Source organism: Hemitrygon akajei, chromosome 22 (assembly GCF_048418815.1).
Source record: "Hemitrygon akajei chromosome 22, sHemAka1.3, whole genome shotgun sequence".
Lineage (NCBI taxonomy): Eukaryota > Metazoa > Chordata > Chondrichthyes > Myliobatiformes > Dasyatidae > Hemitrygon > Hemitrygon akajei.
This window is the reverse complement of record NC_133145.1, coordinates 64,837,849-64,860,853: the sequence shown is the minus strand read 5'-3', so window position 1 is coordinate 64,860,853 and position 23,005 is coordinate 64,837,849. Positions and strand designations below refer to the sequence as shown.

The 23,005-nt window shown below is 41.3% G+C and overlaps 1 protein-coding gene across 4 annotated transcripts in view; it reads right to left on the bottom strand.

Annotated features, from left to right (window-relative positions):
- spag9b (sperm associated antigen 9b) overlaps positions 1-23,005 on the bottom strand; it is a 288,655-nt gene that overhangs the window by 149,483 nt on the left and 116,167 nt on the right. For 2 of the 4 annotated variants that reach the window (XM_073026482.1, XM_073026481.1), the window contains exon 4: positions 6,714-6,808. In XM_073026482.1, the coding sequence (XP_072882583.1) occupies positions 6,714-6,808 (95 nt within the window). Of the gene's footprint in view, positions 1-5,908; positions 6,281-6,713; positions 6,809-23,005 lie in introns of those variants that run through there. The other 2 variants (XM_073026483.1, XM_073026485.1) reach the window with 1 other exon arrangement.

Genomic DNA, 23,005 nt, shown 5'->3' with positions numbered 1-23,005 from the left:
CAATGGCACTCAGTCCTGCTCCCTGACACTCCAGAACTCTGACACACTGCTAGTGTCTTCCACAGTGAACATTGATGCAAAATACTTACCAAGTTCAACCACCATTTATTTGTCTCCCATTACTACCTCACCAAAATTTTTCCCGTGGTCCAATATCAACTCTCACCTCCCTTTTACTCTTTATACAACTGAAAAACTTACAGTATCCTGCTTTATATTATTTGCTAGTTTTGCCCTCATATTTAATCTTTTCCCTTCTTATGGTTTTTTTAAGTTGTCTTTTGTTAGATTTTAAAATATTCTCAATCATCCAACTTCCCATCACTTTTGTTACTTTATATGCCTTTTCCTTGGCTTTTATATAGTCCTTTAACTTCCCTTGTCAGCCACAGTTGCCTACCCCTGCCATTTGAGAACTACTTCTTCTGTTGGACATGCCTATCCTGCACTTCATGAAATATTCCTAGAAACTTCAGCCACCTCTGCTCTGTTGTCATCCCTGCCGGTATCCCCTTGCAATCCACCTGGGCAAGCTCCTCTCTCATGCTTCTGTAATTCCCTTTATTCCACTGTGATACTGTTACATGTGACTTATGCTTCTCTCTCTCAATTTGCAGTATAAATTCAATCATATTATGATCACTACCTCCTAAGGGTTCCTTTACCTTAAATTCCCTAATAAAATCTGGCTTATTACAGAACACCCAATCTAAGATAGCCTTTCCCAAGTAGACTCAAGCACAAGCTGCTCTAAAAAGCCATCTTGTAGACATTCAACAAATTCCCTCTCTTGTGATCTGACTCCAACCTGACTTTTCAATATGCGTTAAAGTCTCTCATTACAATCATGACAATATGCATATTGAAGTCTCCCATTACAATCGTGACATTACCCTTATTACATGCCCTTTTCAGCTCCCTTTGCAATCTCAACCCGACATCTTGGATACTATTGGAGGCCAACATATGATTCCCATTATGGTTTTTTTCACCCTTGCAGTTTCTTAACTCCATCCACAAAGATTCAACATTCTTTGACTGTATATCCCTTCTTTCTAAAGATGTAATTCCATCTCTTACAAACAGAGCCACACCACTGTCTATGTCTTCCTGCATGACCTTTCGATACAAAGTGTATTCATTGACATTCAGCTCCCATCTATGACCTTTCAGCCACGACTTAGTGATGCCCACGTCATACTAACCAATCTCTAATTGTGCCATGAGTTCATCCACCTTATTCCAATTGCTATGTGGATTTAACTATAGAACCTTCAGTCCTGTATTCTTTGCCGTTTTGAATTTTGCCTCTGTGGTACAATTTAACTCTTTGTACTGTCTGCATTTGTACCCAACCATTGGCTTGTCCTTCCTTACACTTGTAAACCTGCTGGCTCATTCTCAGCTCTATTATACTGGTTCCCAACCCCCTGCTATATTAATTTAAACCACCCCCAACAGCTCTATCAAACCTGCTGGCAAGGATATTGGTCCCTCTCTGATTAAAGTGCAACCCACCTGATCTGTACAGGTCACACCTGTCCAAAGATCCAGAAATCTGAATCACTGCCCCCCATTCCAACTCTTCAGCCACACATTTATCTGCCACATTATTCTATTCCTATCCTCATTATCATGTGGCATGGGCAGCAATCCCAAGATTACTGCCCTTGAGGTTCTGCTTCTCAACTTCCTTCCTAACTTCCTGTATTCTGTTTTCAGGACCTCTTCCCTTTTTCTACTTATGTCGTTGGTACCAAATATGTATCACAACTTCTGGTTGCTCACTCTCCCTTTTCAGGATATTACATACACATTCAGAAACATTGCAGACCTTGGCACCTAGGAGGCAAACTTTTTCATGTCCACAATATCACCTACCTGTCCCCTTAACTATAAGAGTCCCTTATTACTGCTGCCATTCTCTTCTGTTCCCTACCCTTCTGAGCCACAGGGCCAGACTCAGTGCCAGAGGCGTGGTCACTGTTGCTTCCCCTATGGAGGCTGGAGTTCAATTTCAGCCACAGTATGTAAGATTTTGTACGTTCTTCCTGTAACTGTGTGGGTTTCCTCCAGGTGCTCTGGTTTTCTCCCACTTTCTAAAGGCGTACAGGTTAGGGTTAGTAAGCTGTGAGCATGTTATGTTGGCGCCAGAGGCATGGCAATACTTGCAGGCTGCCCCAGCAAAATTCTCACTGATTTGATTTGAAACTAAATGATCCTTTTCACTGTATGTTTCGATGTACATGTGACAAATAAAGCTCATCTTTCTTTTCTTAATCAATGAATGCAAGAGTAGGGAGGTTCTGATCCAGCTTTATAAAACATTGGTCAGACTTCAGCTGGAGTACTAACAGCCATACTGTAGGAAGGATGTGAGAGGACTGGACAGGTGAGAGTCACCAGGATGTTTTATGGATTAAACATTGTAGTTATGAGAAGAGACTGAAGAGTAGTTGCTGCCTGTTATGCAACTGACATTTAGATAGATAGATAGATAGATACTTTATTCATCCCCATGGGGAAATTCAACTTTTTTCCAATGTCCCATACACTTGTTGTAGCATAACTAATTACATACAATACTTAACTCAGTAAAAAAAAATATGATATGCATCTAAATCACCATCTCAAAAAGCATTAATAATAGCTTTAAAAAGTTCTTAAGTCCTGGCGGTAGAATTGTAAAGCCTAATGGCATTGGGGAGTATTGACCTCTTCATCCTGTCTGAGTAGCAAAGACTGGACTTGGAGCTGAGGAGGATGTGACTGAGATATATAAAATGACGGGGAGTATAGATAGGGTAATTTGCAAGAATCCTTTCCCCTTATCAAAGAAGAATAAAACCAGAGCACATTGATTTAAGGCAAAGGGCATAAGATATTAGAGAGGATTTGAGGTGGACTTTTTTCATCCAGACAACAGCAAGTATTAGCAAAGCACTAATGGATAGAGTGGTGGAAGCAGAGTCACTAAGTTTCTAAATGAGCACTTGAAACCTCAGCATCGAAGGCCACACAGCCCAAACGCCACAAGATGGGTTTAATTTAGAGGATACAGTGAGCATAGGGGCACATTTTCACACTGTACAACTCTATGACATCTACTGGATTTCTGGTATCCACACTACTAGTCACATTCTCAGTGCTCCAATAAAACTGTAAACAAGTGTGGAATGAGTTGTACCAGAAGCAGTGGACACGGGTTCGATTTCAACAATTAAGAGAAGTTTGCTTAAGTACATGCATGGGAAGGGTATGGAGGCCTATGGTCCAGGTGCAGGTTGATGCCACTAAGCAGAATAACAGTTTGGCACAGAATAAATGGGCTGAAGGGCCTCTATGACTCTGTGTGAGCTCTTTCATCAATCCATGTTGCCTCTGCCCAATCCTATTATTCTTATTGAAATCAAATTTATTTTATGCTACATTCAAGGTAAATTAATTATGAAGGAAATAACTATATCATATGCAAATGAACTTGCATCCAACTGCTGCGGTTGTAAAGCTGAGGGAGCACCTCCGAAGGACATCTGCCCTCTCCACTCAGTATATTACAGAACCTCTGCTGGATTAGGTGCCAAGTCCAACAGTGGCTCACCATCAGTGTCATTCAACCTCCCATTATCTTTATTATCTTCTTTTCTACAGTTGGCTATCTATTCCAGCTTCAACAATGTCAAAAGGCTGACAAATATTAAGTTTCAAGTTGCCTGAAGGACACAGCTGGAAGAAGTTTGGCCACAGCAAGCCTCCAAGCAATCTATGTGCATTGAAAGTTTAAGCGATTATTGAAATTCACAATTGACTAAAACTTCTTTATAATTCTTTCTCATATTTATAAAATTAATTTTATATTCAAGCAATGAATTACAGGAGATGAGTACGAAAACACTGTAATGTTAAATTTCTGTTTTCTCTGTTGAAGTCATTACACACTCTAATAGTTTGGAACTATTCTCATACAACATTTGGACACAAGAATGATCCTAATCTTTTCAAAGTTAACTCTTTGAGGTTGTACTTTGAAGTTATGATGTATAATAGCTTATCATTTCTTAATTGGCACCAAGTTAGTCAATATCCAAACTTGGCATACATTTTTATAATCTAATTGTACATGTACTTAAAAATACCCTTCATGTTCAGAAATACAAGCTTCACCACCCCCCCCCCCCCAACACCAATGACAGCATGGAAGAGTTATCAGATGTAGAGGAGCACTCCACAAGCTACAGAGGTTCATGAAGATGCTGGTGGATCCAACACAGTGGATGTCAAAGGAGAAAATCAAGAATGTAGACGAATGTGAACTGAACGAAATCCTGCAAGGGAACTGTTCATCAAGCCCATATCCTGAAACTCAACTTGGGAGCCTGTCTCTTGCTATTTGAGCAGTCGCTTGGAAATGCAGTTCATAAAGTTTCCCAGTGCACAGAGGGAGAGATTCTTACCCAGATACATACACTCTCAAATTCCTCACCTTATCTGCTCTCAAACACACCAAGCCAGTCCATTCAGCATCTGGCAGCAAGTGCCCAGCATATGTCTCTCCTTCCCCCTTTACATCAGTGACAGACCTGAGATGGAGAATGCTACATAGATCTGTTTAAAGTAACATACAGACGCCGAGGGCCCCTACCACTTTTGTGGTCTAAGACATTGTGATCTATTTGAATATTTGAAGAGACTGCTCCCGAAGCTCAGGTTGCACTTCAGTCCCACACTACTGATGCAAGTTATTTGGAGGACGTCCTTGAAAGTCAGCTCTGGTCCTGGCCAAAGTGACCATACTGCAAATCAGTAGTCTGTTGGTGGGGGGGTGGGGTGGGGAGTGTGGACCCACCCAGGTCAAATGACTGCCCAGGACTTCTGGTTGACCCAGGAGAAGGAACATGCAACGTCCACTGAACTTTGAAAAATCTTCAAACTAGTGATCTCTGGAGGTGCTGGACAGCATCTTGAACTGAGGGAAATTTTTACTTTGAAGAATTTTTGCAGGCAGCATTTTAATAAAGGTATTAAACAACATGGAGAAAAACAGATGTAGGGATAAAGACAAAAATAATAATTTAGACACAGTAAAGCCCCTGCGCAATGTACCATCACAAAATCCTTGGATAGGGACAAAAAGAAAAATAAATTAAATCATTTGGAAAGTAGGTTCATGAGTTCATGAATAAATTAGGCAAGACGGTTGTACTTCCAGAAAGCCAGTCTGATTTCTAAATTGGCTGTTTTAAAGTTAACACCACACAATAAACTTCATTTTTAAAATGGCAACTTCATTTATCAAAACTAGTTTCTAGTAAGAGAACACATTGTTCAAGTAATAAATTAAATCAAAACCACACAGGGAAAAAAAAGTGACAAAGTAAAATTAAGCAACTTTTGCGATTGATCTCAATCATGGAATAACAAAGTTCTTCAGTGAATAGTGTAAATTGCTAGTTACAATATAATGCTACTAATTTACACACTAGTACATGTACGAATAGTAAAAATAAAGTAAAAGTGTGCATGTTACTGAACACCAGACCTAGCTTATATGTCTTGTACTTATATTCACAGAATAAATGCAACTACAATGCAACCAATTTACGTCTTCAGAAACAAGCAACTGTTTTATTCAGAAACAAAGGATAAACAATCTTCCCAGTCCCAATACTTGAGAACAAACTCTGCCTTCAAAACCAATTTTTAAATAATTCAGTTAGCAAAAATAAACCCTCACAAAGTCAAATGGTTATTCTTAATTGCATTTTCAATAGAAGAATTGTATCTGCTCTGTAGGTGGTAACTGGGAAATTAAAAAAGACATATCCTGATATACAGTTACTACATAAAAGAAATATGGAAGAACACATCATTTTCTGCACAAGAAATAGGCCGCAGGACAGGCCAGTACCTGATTTTCCTTGGAAGATTCTGTGTCAGCGCTGGTAGACCCGTTGAAATGGAATAATGTACAAGCAGCAAAACAGAGAGCGACACCAGGATAGCTGAATTAATGACCACCGCCCCGCCAACAAAGCCAAACACAAACAGAAGCATGCAACCAGGACTCATGGCTCTGTGCTGGCATGGTTGTGTTCAGAGACCAGAACACAGGGGAAGGTTACAACGGATCGGGGGTGTATCCTTCTACTGAAAATTTCTGTCACTCAACCACAGCCACAAAAGTAGCTACACTAAACAAAAGCATCAGCACACCCTCCAAGCTACGTTCTGCAGCAGCTCACACAGAATTACATCATCCCGCTCATGCTTAAAACCCATTCAGCTGATCACCTCAGCATCAATGCTGCAGCATTCGCTTCACTATCCATCCTCCCTCAGTCACTTCTCCTATTGGCTGCAGAGGGAAACAACTGCTTACATAATACATGCACATAAAAGAAGTCCTCATTATCCAAACGAATAGCAAATCTGAGGTCTTTTATGGAGTAACGGGGAGTAAAACCAACCTGCTGCTAACAATTTTTGATTAAAAGCTGTTTTGGAGCTGTTAAATCAATGCTCCCAGCATAATTAATTTAGTTCCAGCTTATTAACCAGCTATAGCTATATTGTACAATGCATTCATCTGACATCAGCCAAACTATTGTCCATTGCTCTGACATTAGGCAAATGTGTCAGTGATCGCATGTTTTGGAAAAGCATCGATATTTCTATTCAGCCAGAGAGGAGATAACAAATTCTAAAATGCTTACCTAACTTTGCTGTGAACTCCTGGTTCTTGCAAATCTACCCCGCCCAACTGGTGAAGTTTGGTCCGTTCTAAGTGCTCCATGTAATTGTGGATCATCTGTGATGAAGATGAAAAGGGGGAAAAGGTCAGACTTCATCAGGATTTTATTTTGAGACATCCATTTTATTAAGAAAGTAAAACCACATAGCCCTGCAAAACATACACATTAAATTATTTTACAAGGTGCAGCTTTGAACTGGAAGTTAAATTATCACTTAACTCAATGCGGCTTCAAAACATATTTGTTTTGGAGATGTTTGTGAAAATCAATCTTACACTGCAATTTCAGTGAGGAAACTGAAGATAGAGTCACGGAGCTGCGCAGCACAGCAGCGGGTCCTTCAGCCCAACTTGTCAATGCTGACCATAACACCCATTCACACGAATCCAATCTACCTACATTAGGCCTGTTTCCCTACTCTCTTCCTAACCAAATATCTGTCCAAGTGCTTTATGAACCCTAACCCTAGTGGCATGGTGTCTTGACAACAACTTCAGTTAATGAGATAAAGCACATACCCTTGAATGCATTAACGGTGTGGAGATGCTTGACAGCTTCAAATCCCTATGGTTAGACATCACCAGTAGTTTGCCCTGGTTCAACCATGTAAATGCTACGGCCAAGAAAGTGCACTGGCATTCTTAGTGACAGCATGTTCCCGTGACTCTTACCATTTCTTACAGATGCACTGTAGAAAGCATCCCATCTGGGTGCATGACAACCCCTCTGAACAAGACCACAACCAGTTGCATTGTTGTGGACACAGCTCAGTCAATCCTGAAAACCAGCCTCCTCTCCATGGATTCTGTTTACACTTTATGTTGCCTCAAGTCAAGCAGCCAGTATAATGACACTTACAAAAAGATGAACTATTCACCTGTTTCCCTCATCATGGCCCTTGCATTTCATTGCCTGTCTGCACTGTAATTTCCTTGTAGCTGTAACATTATGTTTTGCATTGTTATTTCTGTTCCTTTGTTCTACCTGAACATACTTATGCTTTGAAGTGATCTGTATGGATGGCTTACAAAACAATTTTTTTCCACTCTCAGGTCATGTGATAATAATGAACCAATTCTAATTCCTAGTCTAATTGTTTCTGCCTCTGCCACCTCCTCTGGCAGATAACCACCACAGTGTGTGTGAAAAACTTGCTCCTCACATCTCCCTTCCAACATGAACAGCAAACCATTATTTTTAAATTAGAAATATTACTAAGTAGACTAGGACAGTAAGCACCCCTCTGCCATGAACACACCAGAAACTCAACCACCAAAAATCTTGTGTGAAATCCAGGAAAAGGGACTTTCTTGTTCTTCATCAAATCCTAAGTGGAATTTTTCATTTACAATCTTCATCTTCTACTTACAAAACATATGCAGACCAGTTACATCTCCTATTCGGTGACTCCATGGAAGACAGCAAATTAATGCTCCCCATTTCAAAAGCACACTTTTGTAACATAATGGATCTTGAAACATTGATTGTTGATTCCTCTCTGTAGACGCTGCCTGACCTCCTAAATTCCTCCAGCATTTTGTTGGTGATAGGAGGCACTGTGGTGGGGTTGGATGTTTTACTGACCGGAAGCTTTTAACAGAGAAGTTATAGGTTGAGTACCCTTATCCAAAATTCCAAAATCAAAAAACCTCTAAAATCTGGAATTTTTTTTGAGCATTGCCATTCAGAAATGGAAAATTCCACAAGTTGCTGGGAATGTTTCCAGGCAATGCATAGGCCCCTGCACACTATGGACAATTCTGAGAAGTAACATCACATACAGTATGCAAAGTTCAGAAGTTAATGAAAAATAGACAGATAATGCAGAAAGAGAAAAATGATCACGTATTGAAAGAGTGTTTCATCAACATTGGAGTGAAGATATGCCACTTAACAGTATACACAAAACAAAGATCTATCATGATGAACTGAAGACTGAAGGTAATTGTAAATGTTCAGCAGGCTGGCTGCAGAAATTTAATAAAAGGTATGGCATGAAATTTTAAAGATTTGTGGTGATAAAGCGCCAGAGAAATTCATTGCTAAATTTGCCAAGACTGTCGCTGAGAGTCTGTCTCAACATCAGAATGTCTTTCAAGAGGGTGAACCACTGAAAAGCGACAGGTCCCAATGGTATACCTGGTAGGGCTCTGAAAACCTGTGCCAACTGAAAGACATTTTCAATATCTCATTGCTACTGTTGGAAGTTCCCATTTGCTTCAAAGGGGCAATAATCATACCAGTGCCCAAGAAGATCAGGGTGAACTGCCTCAACTACTATCGAATATGATCTCATCGGCTCTTCATGGGGCCTTGGATCATCTGGACAATACTAATACTTACATCAGGCTGCTGTTTATTGACTACAGCTCAATGTTTAGCACAATCATTCCTTCAGTTCTGATCAAAAAGCTCCAGAAGTTGGACCTCTGTACCCGCCTCTGCATTTGGATCCTTGAATTCCTCACTGGAAGACCACAGTCTGTGCAGCTTGGAAATAACATCTTCACCTCGCTGATAATACACTGGCACACCTCAAAGATGTGTGACTTAGCCCACTGATCTATTCTCTCAACACCCATAATTGTGTGGCTAGGCACAGCTCAAACATTATCTATAAATTTGTCACTGACACAACTATTGTTGGCAGAATTTCAGATGGTGAAGAGAAGGTATAAAGGAGCAAAATAGTTCAGCTGGCTTCGTGGTATTGCAGTATCAAGCTTGCTCTCAACATTAGTATGTCCAAAGACTTAACTGTGGACTTCAAAAAGGGTGAGATGAGGGAACACTCACCAGTCATCAGAGGGATCTGAAGTAGAAAAGGTGAGCAATTTCAAGTTCCTGGGTATCAACATCTCTAAGGATCTATCCTGAGCCCAACGTATTGATACAGTTGCAAAGAAGGCAAGATAGCAGCCATAATTCATCAGAAGTTTGAGGAGATTGAGCATGTCACCAAAGACACTCGCAATTTTCTACAGATGTACCATGGAGAGCATTCTAATTGACTGCACCACAATCTGGCACTACACAGAATTGAAATAAGCTGCAGAAAGTTGTAAGCTCAGTCATCTCTATCATGGATGCTTGCCTCCCCAGCATCCAGGATATCTTCAAAAGGAGATGCCTCAAAAAGGTGGCATCCAACATTAAGGACCCCCATTCACCCAGGACATGCCTTCTGCTCATTGCTACCATCAAGGAGGAGATAGAGGGGCCTGAAGGCACACACTCAATGATTCAGGAACAGCTTCTTCCCCTCCTCCATCAGATTTCTGAATGGACAATGAACCCATGAACACTATCTCACTACTTATTTTTTCATTACTTACTTAATTTAAAATTTTTAAAAATTACCTTTTTTGATGGCTCAATGTACACATTATTGTTTCATGCACAAAATTGTTAAAAATATCATATAAATCTACCTTCAGGGTATATGTATAAGATGTATAAGTAAAAGGTGTTTATTTAATGTAAATGGATTTCACGTTCAGACGAGTCCCAATTTGAATTATACAGATGCAAGTACGGTATTTCAAAATCCAAAAAAATCTAAAATCCAAAACACTTCCAGCCCCAAGCATTTCGGGTAAGGGGTGCTCAACTGTACAATAATGAAAGGAATTTTTAAACAAGCATTCTGGCATACTTATGGTGGTGCTGGAAGCATGGTGACACTTGCAGGCTGTCCCTAGCCCATCCTCACACTGTGTTGGTCATCAACGCAAGCGATGCATTTTACTGCATGTTTCCCTCCTGGCACTTATCCTTGTAAACGGAACAAGTGCTACTCCTGCCCTTACACTTCCTCCCTCACCACCATTCAGGGCCCCAGACAGTCCTTCCAGGTGAGGCGATACTTCACCCGTGAGTCAGCTGGTGTGGTATACTGCGTCCGGTGCTTCTGGTGTGGCCTTTTATATATTGGCGAGACCCGACTCAGACTGGGAGACCGTTTCGCTGAACACCTACGCTCGGTCCGCCAGAAAAAGCAGGATCTCCCAGTGGCCACACATTTTAATTCCACGTCCCATTCCCATTCTGATATGCCTATCCATGGCCTCCTCTATTGTCAAGATGAATCCAAACTCAGGTTGGAGGAACAACACCTTATATACCGGCTGGGTAGCCTCCAACCTGATGGCATGAACATTGACTTCTCTAACTTCTGTTAATGCCCCTCCTCCCCTTCTTACTCCATCCCTGACATATTTAGTTGTTTGCCCGTTCTCCATCTCCCTCTGGTGCTCCCCCCCCTCCTTTCTTTCTCCTGAGGCCTCCCGTCCCATGATCTTTTCCCTTCTCCAGCTCTGTTTCACTTTCGCCAATCACCTTTCCAGCTCTTAGCTTCATCCCACCCCCTCCGGTCTAATCCTATCATTTCGCATTTCCCCCTCCCTACTCTACTTTCAAATCTCTTACTATCTTTCCTTTCGGTTAGTCCTGACGAAGGGTCTCGGCCCGAAACGTCGACATCGCTTCTCCCTATAGATGCTGCCTAGCCTGCTGTGTTCTACCAGCATTTTGTGTGTGTTGTTGTTTACTGCATGTTTCACTGTTTTGATAAAGCTAAACATATCTTAATTTTATTTAGTTTATTTCTAGAGATAGAGAATTGAAAACCAGAGACATTATTTGGCACACGATGAACTTTTGTTAAATCACAAATCCTATGCACTGTTCTATTTTCTTTATTACTAAAACAGAATAGTAACAAATGATGAAATGTAGATTTACGAATCTCACTGTAGAATAGAGAATCAAGCGGTGTTGTCTTGTCAAGAAAGATTCAACAATTTAAGACTCTTCCCAACATAGCCCATGTCCTACCCATTTTTCCTGAAGAGAACCATGTGATGACAAGGTATTGGAATAGTCTTTGTACTGTATTTAAATGGCCTAATTCATATAGAAACTTTTGTGCAAACATTTACTTCACAGAAAGCAAGCTGAAAGTCTCAGCAAAACAGATTCACTTGCCAGCTGAATCAATGCGTACATTGAACTAGGCAGACTGGCAAGATTCCCATGATCTATCACTGGTCTATATGAATTATTGAATGGTGGAGACAGTTCTACAATCATCCTCAGTACGTCTCCACCTCAGATTAATTGTGGTGCTTCCATGATCACACTGCATATGTGGGGAAATGCTCCCAAGGAAAACATGCCAGAAACTACTGACATACTCAGAATTATACCCCAGCAGTTGAACTCTGTGGCTGTGGCCATTAGCCATCGGGCTCCTGTACCGGCTGCAGCACTGAACTGACTCCATGGCTGTGGACTCACTTTGGGGAGTTTACGGTTCATGTTCTGGCCATTGTTTTTTTTAATTGTTTACACGATCTGTTCTTTTATCACACTCTGGGCATTTTCAGTCTGTGTTGTGTGTTTTTTTCATGGATTTTATTGTGTTTCTTTGTTTTGTGGCTGTCTACAAGAGGCTGAATCTCAAGGTTGCATATGGTATACATACTTTGATAATAAATATACTGTGAACTTTTGAATGACCCCTCTTTTATTCTTGAGCTCCTGATGTTAAGAATTACAGAGGAGTCATTTTTCTATTTAAAAAATCCATTATGGCACATTTCATATACAGTAAAAATGTGTCATTTGCATTAACAGCCAACACAACAAAGGATGGGATGGGGGGGGCTGCCTGCAAGTGTTACCAGACATCCTGGTGCCAGCACAGCATGCCCACAATACTCAGAACAATGATAAAACAAAACAACAGCAAAACAAGCCCCTTTCCCACCTTCCACTCACAGATAAACAGGCCTCCAACCTCAGGACAGGCTGCTTCTGGCCCTCCTGCCCTTGGCCCTGGACTCTCAGACTCTCACACATCAGGCCTTCAAGCTCCAGTCCCTGGATCTCAAGCAATCAGTGCCCAGAATGGACCAAGAGCTGATAAAAGGGGTGAGTACTGATAACTAATCAATGGTTCACATTAGTAAGCCAAGATAAAGGGTGTTTTCTCTGCTGTACGATCAATCAAAGATCGTGGATAAGAGAAAAATAAAAATGCTTTTGCTGATATCATATGTAGTAATCTACATTTTTACTGACCAACTGTCATTAAGCCCAAGTAAAAGAGAAATTCTTCAACAGAAGGGCAATTAAAGCAATGCACCAAGTATACTTACAGCATCATTGCTGGAGATGCTGGCTTGGCAGAGGACACTGTAACAGGGTTTCTTATCTTTACTTTGGAATTATGGATATTCCATGAAGACTAATGTCTTCATGGAATCTCCATAATTCCAAAGTAAAGGTAACATATTTGAGTATGTTGAGGAACCTGCTGTAGGAGGTGGTCCAAGTTTCATAAGTATGTAAGAAGGCAGGGGCCACTGGTGTTTGGTAGACCATGAGTAATTTACCAGGTTTCAAGTCTGTAATGTCCAAACACATTCAGTTAGCCAGGGCTGTGCTGGTATACTGAAGGTAATGGAAAATTTTAATTTTAACATCTGCCTTCACTAAGAGATGCAAGTGATTAACATTTTCCGGGCCATATCATGAAATGTTATTTTCAGTAGCAAGGGCACTTTGATAGAGGACCTTTGTTCCTCAAATGTGGGGGGGGGCGGGAGATGATAATACTGGCACACAGAAGGGTCATTTTCGTGATCCTTCACATCAGTATTCACAGCCATATACTTCCACTGAAGTGCTCTTGAGTCCTGTGTCAATGTTGTCAGGGATATGTCACAGAATTTAACAAGAGATTACCATATTCTGATTAAACAGCCAGTACATCCAAAAGCACTATACCAGAAAATACTACATTTTAAAATATGTCCAGAGAGAAGCCTACTGCAATACTAAGTTTGTAAAGCATTAAAAATTTTAAAAACCTTTATTTTAACAGGGATCATTGGGTATAAAATATGGGGGGGGGGCCAAGGTGGTGGGGTGTAAATAGCAATGAAGGCCAGTGTGACCAGTTCACTGCAAAATTACTTGTTCAGTGTTGCAGCCTTGCATCCCAGCTGAAAAGCTGAAACATCCCACCTTCAACCATGTACTGTATGTCAATAAGACAGACAGACAAAAGCCTACTGTGGGAAAGTGAAAATCAGAATTAGAAGGAAAGCAGCCCCTCATGCTAGCCAGCTAATTACAAACCCTTTTGCGCCAACATTTCAAAAGAGACAGGCTAAAATTGAAGTGTTAACTGGTAACCAACTGAAAAGAGGCCTATGGGGATTTTATATAGCAAACCAGGGAGAATTTCTTCCAGTACCACTCAAGAATGGAGACACAGGAGACTTCAGATTCTGGAATCTGGAGCAACACACAAACTCCAGTGGGCTGAAAGATGGCAAATGGAATTTAATATAGACAAGTGTGAGCTATTGCACTTTGGGAGGACAAACCAGGGTGGGACTTACATAGTGAATGGCAGGGCACTGAGGAGTGTGGCAGAACAGAGGGATGTGAGAATATAGATCCATAATTCTTTGAAAGTGGTATCACAGGTAGATAGGGTCATAAAGAGGGCTTGTGGCACACTGAGTACAGGAGTTAGGATGTTGTGAAAGATGATGAGAGGCATTGATCGTGTGGATAGTCAGAGGCTTTTTCCCAGGGCTGAAATGGTTGTCACAAGAGGGCACAGGTTTAAGGTGCTGGGGAATAGGTACAGAGGAGCTGTTATGGGTAAGTTTTTTTTACGCAGAGAGTGGTGAGTGCGTGGAATGGGCTGCCAGCAACAGTGGTGAAGGTGGATACGATAGGGTCTTTTAAGAGACTTTTGGATAGTTACATGGAGCTTAGAAAAATAGAGGGCGATGGGTAAGCCCAGTAATTTCGATGATAGGGATATGTTTGGCACAACTTTGTGGACTGAAGGGCCTGTACTGAGCTGTAGGTTTTCTATGTTTCTTTGTTGTGCTGAAGTTGCATAAAACACTGCTGAGGTCAAATTTCGAGTACTGTGTGCAGTTCTGGTCATCTATAGGAAAGAAATAAATAAGCTGGAAAAAGGGCAAAAAAAATACAAGTATGTTGTTAAAATTAAGGATGAAAGCTGTAGGGAAATGTTGAACAGACTATTTTCTGAAGCGTAGGAGAATAAGGGGATACCTCACAGAGGTATACTAAATTATAAGGGGCATAGATAGCGTAAATACATGAAAGCTTTTTCCAAGGTTGGATGAGATGAGAACTAGAAGTCATAGATTTCAGGTGAAAAGTGACACATATAAGGTGAACCTGAGGGGGATCTTCACTCAGAAGGTGGTACAAGTGTAGAATGAGTTGCTACAGAAGTGGCAGATGTGGGCCCAATTGTTAACACTTAAGAAAAGTTTGGATATATATATGGATGAAAGAGATATGGAGGGCTATGGTTCAGTTGTGAGGGTTGATGGAACGAGGCATAAAAACAGGTCCACAGGGACGAGATGGGCCAAAGGATCTGTTTCTGTCTTGCAATACTCTATGACTAACTCAACAAATCAAGGAACATCTGAGGTGGCAATGGAAGAATATTTTCCAGTCAAGACCCTGTATCAAGACTACACAGGGTCTGAAACCTAAACATCAATCATACCTTTATATCCGCGACATATCGAGTAACTCTAAATATAACCAGGACATAGCTTCCTTGCCACACAATTTAAAACTACCGGTAAGTAAATTTCCTATTAACTGTTGCAATGAACAATTACAACATCCATCCCATCATAGAAGGCAATTTTATTTTTTTCTTAACAAGTGATTGGAGAATGATATTCACAAGATTGAAAATCTGGTTGAATGGTGCCACAAAAACTTCTCACTCATCTTTGCAAACCAAAGAAACTGATTATTGACTGTAGGAAGAGGAAACCAAAGGTCCATGAGCTAGTACTTATTAGGGGATCAAAGGTGGAGAGAGCAGTGTCTTTAAATTCCTTGATATTATCATTTCAGATGATCTGTCCATAAAACTATATGATATAGGAGCAGGATTAAACCATTTGGCCCATCAAGCCTACTCCACCATTTCATCATGGCTGATCCATTTTTCCTCTCAACACCAATCTCATGCCTTACCCCTGTATCCATTCATGCCCTGACCAATCAAGAATCTATCAACCTGGCCTTAAATACACATACAGACTTGGACTCCACAGCCACTTGTGGCAAAGAATTCCACAGAGTCACCACTCTCTGGCTAAAAAAATTTTTCCTCATCTCTGTTCTAAAAGGACACTCCTCTGTTCTGAGCCTGTCCCCTTAGATCTTTAAGACTCTTCCGCCATAGGAAACACCATTCACTTTATCAAGACCTTTCACCATTTGATAGGTTTCAATGAGGTCACCCCTCACTCTTCTGAATTCTAGTGAACACAGGCCCAGAATCATCAAACACACTTCATATGACACGCCAAACATAGAAACATAGAAAACCGACAGCACAATAGGGTTAGGGTTAACCCTAACCCTTTGGCCCACAATTCTGTACCGAACATGTAATTACTTTAGAAATTACCTAGGGTTACCCATAGCCCTCTATTTTTCTGAGCTTCAGGTACCTATCCAGGAGTCTCTTAAAAAGACCCTATCATATCCGCCTCCATCCCAGTCGCCAGCAGCCAATTCCACGCACTCACCACTCTCTGCATAAAAAACTTACCCCTGACATCTCCTCTGTACCTACTTGCAAGCACCTTAAAACTATGCCCTCTCGTGTTAGCCATTCCACCCCTGGGAAAAAGCATCTGATTATCCACATGATCAATGCCTCTCATAATCTTATAGATCTCTATCAGGTCACCGATCATCCTCCGTCACTCCAAGGAGAAAAAGCCGAGTTCACTCAACCTATTCTCATAAGACATACTCCTCAATCCTTGTAAATCTCCTCTGCACCCTTTCAATGGTTTCCACATCCTTCCTGTAGTGAGGTGACCAGAATTGAGCACAGCACTCCGTGGGATCTGACCAGGGTTCTATACAGCCGTCACATTATCTCTTAGCTCTTGAACTCAACCCCACAACTGATGAAGGCTTATGCACCATATGCCTTCTTAACCACAGAGTCAACCTGCATAGCAGCTTTGAGTGTTCTATGGACTTGGACCCCAAGATCCCTCTGATCCTCCACACTGCCAAGAGTCTTACCATTAATATTAAATTCAGCCATCATATTTGACCACCTTACACTTACCTGGGTTAAACTCCACCTGCCACTTCTCACCCCAGTTTTGCATCCTTATCGATGTCCCGCTGTAACCTCTGACAGCCCTCCATACTATCCACAACACCCCCAACCTCTGTGTCATGAACCACTTCAGGATATCGTGGATGCATTTAGAAGCATCCCGGACCCTGGCACCTGGGAGGCAAACTACCATCCATGTTTCTTTCCTTTGTCCACAGAATCACCTGTCTGACCCCCTAACTATAGAGTGTCCTATCACTGCTACCATCCTCTTCCTTTCCCTACCCTTCTGAGCCACAGGGCCAGACTCGATGCTAGAGGCCCGGACACTGTTGCTTCCCTCAGGTAGGCCACCACCCCCCCAACAGTACTCAAACAGGAGTACTTACTGTTAAGGGGGACAGCCATAGGGATACTCTCTAGTATCTGATTCTTGTCCTTCACTCCCTTGACTGTTACCCACTTATCTCTCTCTCGAGGCCCTGGTGTGACTACGTGCCTATAGCTCTACTCTATCACTTCCTTACTTGCCCTGACCAGACGAAGGTCATCGAGCTGCATCTCCAGTTCCCTAATCCAGTCCCTAAGGAGCTGTAGCTTGACACACTTGGCACAGCTGTGGCCTTCCGGGAGGCTGGGAGTCTCCTGGACTTCCCACATCTGACACCCAGTACAGAACACCGGCCTCACAAACATACTTCTTGTTTCTATTCCTCACAGGTAACCTCCCTCGCCTCGACCTGTTATCGCATAAGCCCGTTGAGCCAAAGCCCTCCTACTCAGTCTACTTCTACTCCGTTGCCCGCTCTTCTGATGCCTGCTCTATAAAGCTGTCTCCTTTTTAAACTCTGAGCTGGTGTAACTCACTGACGTCCTTGCGCTAGAATCCTGGAATCATTTTTGTGAACCTCATTTGAGCCCTCTCCAGTGTCAGCACATCCTTTCTAAAATAAAGGGCTCAAAACTGCTCAGAATACTCCAAATGAGGCCTCACCACTGCTTTTACATTCTAGTCCTCTTGAAATGGACACTAACATTCTGACCCCCGACACTCTGGAACTTCCACCGTACTGCTGGTGTCTTCCACAGTGAAGTTCATCTACCATTTCCTTGTCCCCCATTACTCCCTCTCCAGCAGCATTTTCCAGTAGTCCACTATCCACTTTCACCTCTTCTATGCTTTATGTATCGGAAGAAACTTTTGGTATCCATTTCAATATTGTTAGCTAGCTTACGTTCGTATTCCATCTTTTCTTTCTTAATGGCTTTTTAGTTGCATTCTGTTCATTTCCCTATCCTCTAACATCCCATGAATTTCTGCTCATCCAAATGCCCTCTCTTTGGCTTTTACCTTAGCACTGACTTCTTTTGTTATCCACAGTTGTGTCATCTTGCCTTCAGAATATTTTATCCTCTTTGAGATGTATACCATAGATTCCGGATTATAAGCCGCTACTTTTTTCCCACATTTTGAACAGCTTTGAACTCTGCGGCCTATAATCCAGAGCGGCTAATACATGGTTTTTTTTCATGCCGCCTCGTAAACATTTTGCCTCGTAACAGTAGACCAATAAAATTGATGAGTAGTTCACAGAGGTCCAATGAAATTGTACGATAAATCAAGCGCACTTTCACAATTAAATTATTGTAAATCAGTCATTTGTACTCACCCTCATCAACATGGAAAATACTCGAAGAAAAGCAAGACCCGAGCACGTCAGACCCGATTAGACCCGATCGCATTGCGCAAGCGCGTCAGACCCGATTAGACCCGATCGCATTGCGCAAGCGCGTCAGACCCGATTAGACCCGATCGCATTGCGCAAGCGCGTCAGACCCGATTAGACCCGAGCGAAAACGCTGCTTTTAAGTTAAAGTCGATCAATAACTTTTCCTGGTAGGCTGCAGTATATATATTTTTACCAGTCGCTAGGAGATATTGGAATGTTGTTCGTGCTGTTCAGTAAAAAAGTATATGCAACGTAATTTGTGTTACCGATACGTATGTATATTTAAAAGTAGCGGTGCGGCCTAAAATCCGGTGCGGCCTTTACAATTAAAAAATTGATTTTATTTCTAAAATTAGAGCCTGCGGCTTTTAATCAGGTGCGCTCTGTAGTCCGGAATCTACGGTATATACTGTGCCTTCCGAATTGCTTCCAGAAATTCCAGCTATTGTTACTCTGCCATCATCCCTGGCAGTGTTCTCTTCCAATCAATTTTGGCCAACACCTCTCTCATGTCTCTGTAATTTCCTTTACTCCACTGTAAAACTGATAAATCTAATTTTAGCTTCTCCTAAAAATTTCAGGGTGAATTTGATCATATTATTATCACTTTACCCTAAGGGTTCTTTTACCTTAAGGTCTCTAATCAATTCTGGTTCATTCACAACACCCAAACCAGAATAGCTGATCCTCTAGTAGGCTCAACCACAAGCTACTCTAAAAAGACATCTCCTAAGCATTCTAGAAATTCTCTCCTTCGGATCCAGCACCAATCTGATTTTCCCAATCTACCTGCATATTGAAATCCCCCATGACTATTGTAACATTGCCCTTCCATCATGCATTTTCTAACTCCCGTTGTCATTTGTAGACCACATCCTTACTACTGTTTGGAGGTCTGTATACAACTCCCATGAGGGTCTTTTCACCCTTGCAGTTCCTTAGCTCTAGACACAATAATTCAACATCCTCCAACCCTCTGTCACCTCTTTCCAATGATTTGATCAACACACACAAAATACTGTCCTGCTTGGCGGCGCAATAATATCTGCACCGGACTCCGGAGCGAAGGTTCCCGAGTTCGAATCCAAGTCGGGTTGTGCATCGAGCTAGCAACTCAGCCTCGTAAAAACAAGAATAGTTTGCTACGGAAACACCATCGTGACAGTGCCCCGATAACTCCACTGCCGAGTTAAGGGCTATTCTTCTTCTTCTTCACCACACAAAATACTGGAGGAACTTAGCAGGCCAGGCAGCATCTATGAAAAAGAGTACAGTTGACATTTCAAGCCAAGATCCTTCAGCAGGACTGGAGAACAAAAAGATAAGGAGTAGATTTTAAAGGTGGGGGGAGGGGAGGGAGAAACACAAGGGTTTCTACCTGAAATATTGACTGTACTTTTTTTCCCCATAGATGCTGCCTGGCCTGCTGAGTTCCTCCAGCATTTTCTGTGTGTTGCTTGAATATCCAGCATCTTCAGATTTTCTCTTGTTTCTAATGATTTGGTTTTGTACCAACAGAGCCACACCCTCCTCTCTGCCTGCCTGCTCTTTCGATACAATGTGTATCCTCAGGCATTAAGGTCCCAGCTATAATCTTCTTTCAGCCATGATTCAGTGATGGCTACAAAATCATACATGCCAAACCGTAACTGTGCTACAAGTTCATCTACCGTATTCTGCACACTGTGCACACTGAAATATAACACCTTCAGTCCTGTATTCACCCTTTTCAATTTTGTCCACCTTTTACATTGCAACTCATCTTGTTGACTGCAACTTTGCCCTGTCATCAGCCTCTCCTTGCTTGGAGTCACGTCACACATTGGCTTGGTTTGTAAACCAACTACCTGATCCTCAGCACCATCAGGTGTTACTGGGCGGTGCTGGGCCCAGTACCGTGCTGCATCTCTGAATAAACAAACCAATAACCCAGGTTTGATCTTGACCTCTGGCACATTCTGAATAGAGTGTGCAAATTGGGTTTTCCCAGGTGTTCCAGTTCCTTGTCTATGAGTAGACAGTAGATAAGTTGGCCCTATTTGCAGAGTGGTCGAATCTGATGGATTTGATGGGAGTGGCAAAGTTGAGGGATAGGCAGGGAATAAAGTACAATTGATGTAAATAATACTCATTGACACACATACACTCAGTGGGTTGAAAAGCCTGTTTCTGTGCTGTACAATTTAATGCCACGCTTACAGATAGGTAAACCAGAGGAGTTTTCTGTTTCCATAGTTACCTGCAATGTTACCATAGAATCAGAATTTATTTGATGGGATGCTATCATTTGGCCCTTTGAATCCTTGCAGAGCAAGCCCACCGCTCTTCCCCAACATCTTTCAAATTATTCTCGTGTCGATTGATTGTGTTCCACCTTTGCTGAAAGCAAGTTCAATTTATCATGGTTTTCACTGAATCAGTAGGTCAGATCGTATCATTTTAGGATTTGTTCTGCAACCTTCAGTGTACTGCTGGAAGATCAAACTGATAACCTAGTAAAGGGCACATTTGAACTTGGGGAATGGCAGGACCTTGGTACTTCAGAACATAGAACAGTACCACACAGTACGGATCCTTCAGCCTGTTATGTTGTGCTAACCTATATAAACGTACTCTACCAATCTAACCATTCTCTCCTACAAAGCCTCTATTTTTCTTATATACAGTACATGTAACTAATTCGGAGTCTTTTAAATGTCTCTATTTTTCAGCCAACAAAACAAAATTGAGAAAGAAAGAAAGAGGAAAAACGGAATAAAATCATGTGAATTGGCATCAGATTAGAGACAGGGATTGGATTAAAAAAGGAAGTCAAAGAGCTTGGGAAAAACAAAATGTTTGAAATGTTAAAAATCTCAGAGGGATTCACAACATGCAGGATTAAAACGGAACACTTGATTCTATTTGTGAACCAGAGAATTAAGCTCTGGTATTGATAATTATTACATTCTGAAAAAGCTATAAACATTAATTTAACTTTGCAATAACTACAAAATGAATATACTGGTCCAATAAAGAGCTGAGAACAAATGAGGAAACCAAGGACAGGTTGCTGTTATGTAAATTCTACTGTTAAGAAAATCAATGAACTTCTGAACACAAACAATTTGTGATTCAAATAATTTCCTCAATTTACTATGAACAAGAGAAAGTCTGCAGATGCTGGAAATCCAAGCAACAGACACAAAATACAGGAGAAACTCAGCAGCCCAGGCAGCATCTATGGAAAAGAGTACAGTCAACGTTTCGGGCTGAGACCCTTCAGCAGGTCCTGATAAAGGGTCTCAGACCAAAATGTGGACTGTACTCTTTTTCCATAGCTACTGCTTGGCCTGCTGAATTCCTCAAGCATTTTGTGTGTGTTTCCCAATTTGCCATCCCATCTGCAAATTAATAATTTTTAGCTAATTATATTGCAAAGATTACACCATTAATATTTCCATCCAGAAATACTGTAAAAGGACAATCAGTTGATTCCATGAGATACAAATGTTAGAGCATCCTCTAGTGACAGAACAAGTAACTGCAGGCCAAATCTTAGAACAAAATCAGGTTTAATCTCATTCCTCAAGCATTTTGTGTGTGTTTCCCAATTTGCCATCCCATCTGCAAATTAATAATTTTTAGCTAATTATATTGCAAAGATTACACCATTAATATTTCCATCCAGAAATACTGTAAAAGGACAATCAGTTGATTCCATGAGATACAAATGTTAGAGCATCCTCTAGTGACAGAACAAGTAACTGCAGGCCAAATCTTAGAACAAAATCAGGTTTAATCTCAATCACACATCAAATTGTTGTTTGCAGCAGCAGTAGATTGCAATACACAGTAATAAAAACTATAAATTACAATAAGTATATATAAAAATAAATTAAATAAGTAGTACAAAAAGAGAGGAGAAAATACTGAGGACATCTTTTGAAGTTATCCTGGATTCTAGGGAGGCCAGTGACCATCATGGACCTGTCTCCGTTTACAATTTTCTGCAGCTTTTTCTGATCCTGTACAATGGCCCCTCCATACCAGGCAGTGATGCAACCAGTTAGAATGCTCTCCACAGTACATCTGTAGAAATATCAACATTCATTCAAGGGATGTAGGCCATGCCAGCATTCACTTGCCCATCCTGATTCGCTCTTGAGAAGGTGGTGGTGAGTCTCTTGAACAGCTACAGTTCTTGAGGTGTACATATTTTCAAGCCTGACTATTCAGATCCTAGCCCTTCTCCACAGGAAATTGGATATTCTGAGCAAATAGGGCTTTGTGTGTTTGGACTTACTGCATCAGAGGTTCCACTAACAAATAAAGATTGGCTTTTTTAAAATACACTGTCTGAATCAACAACC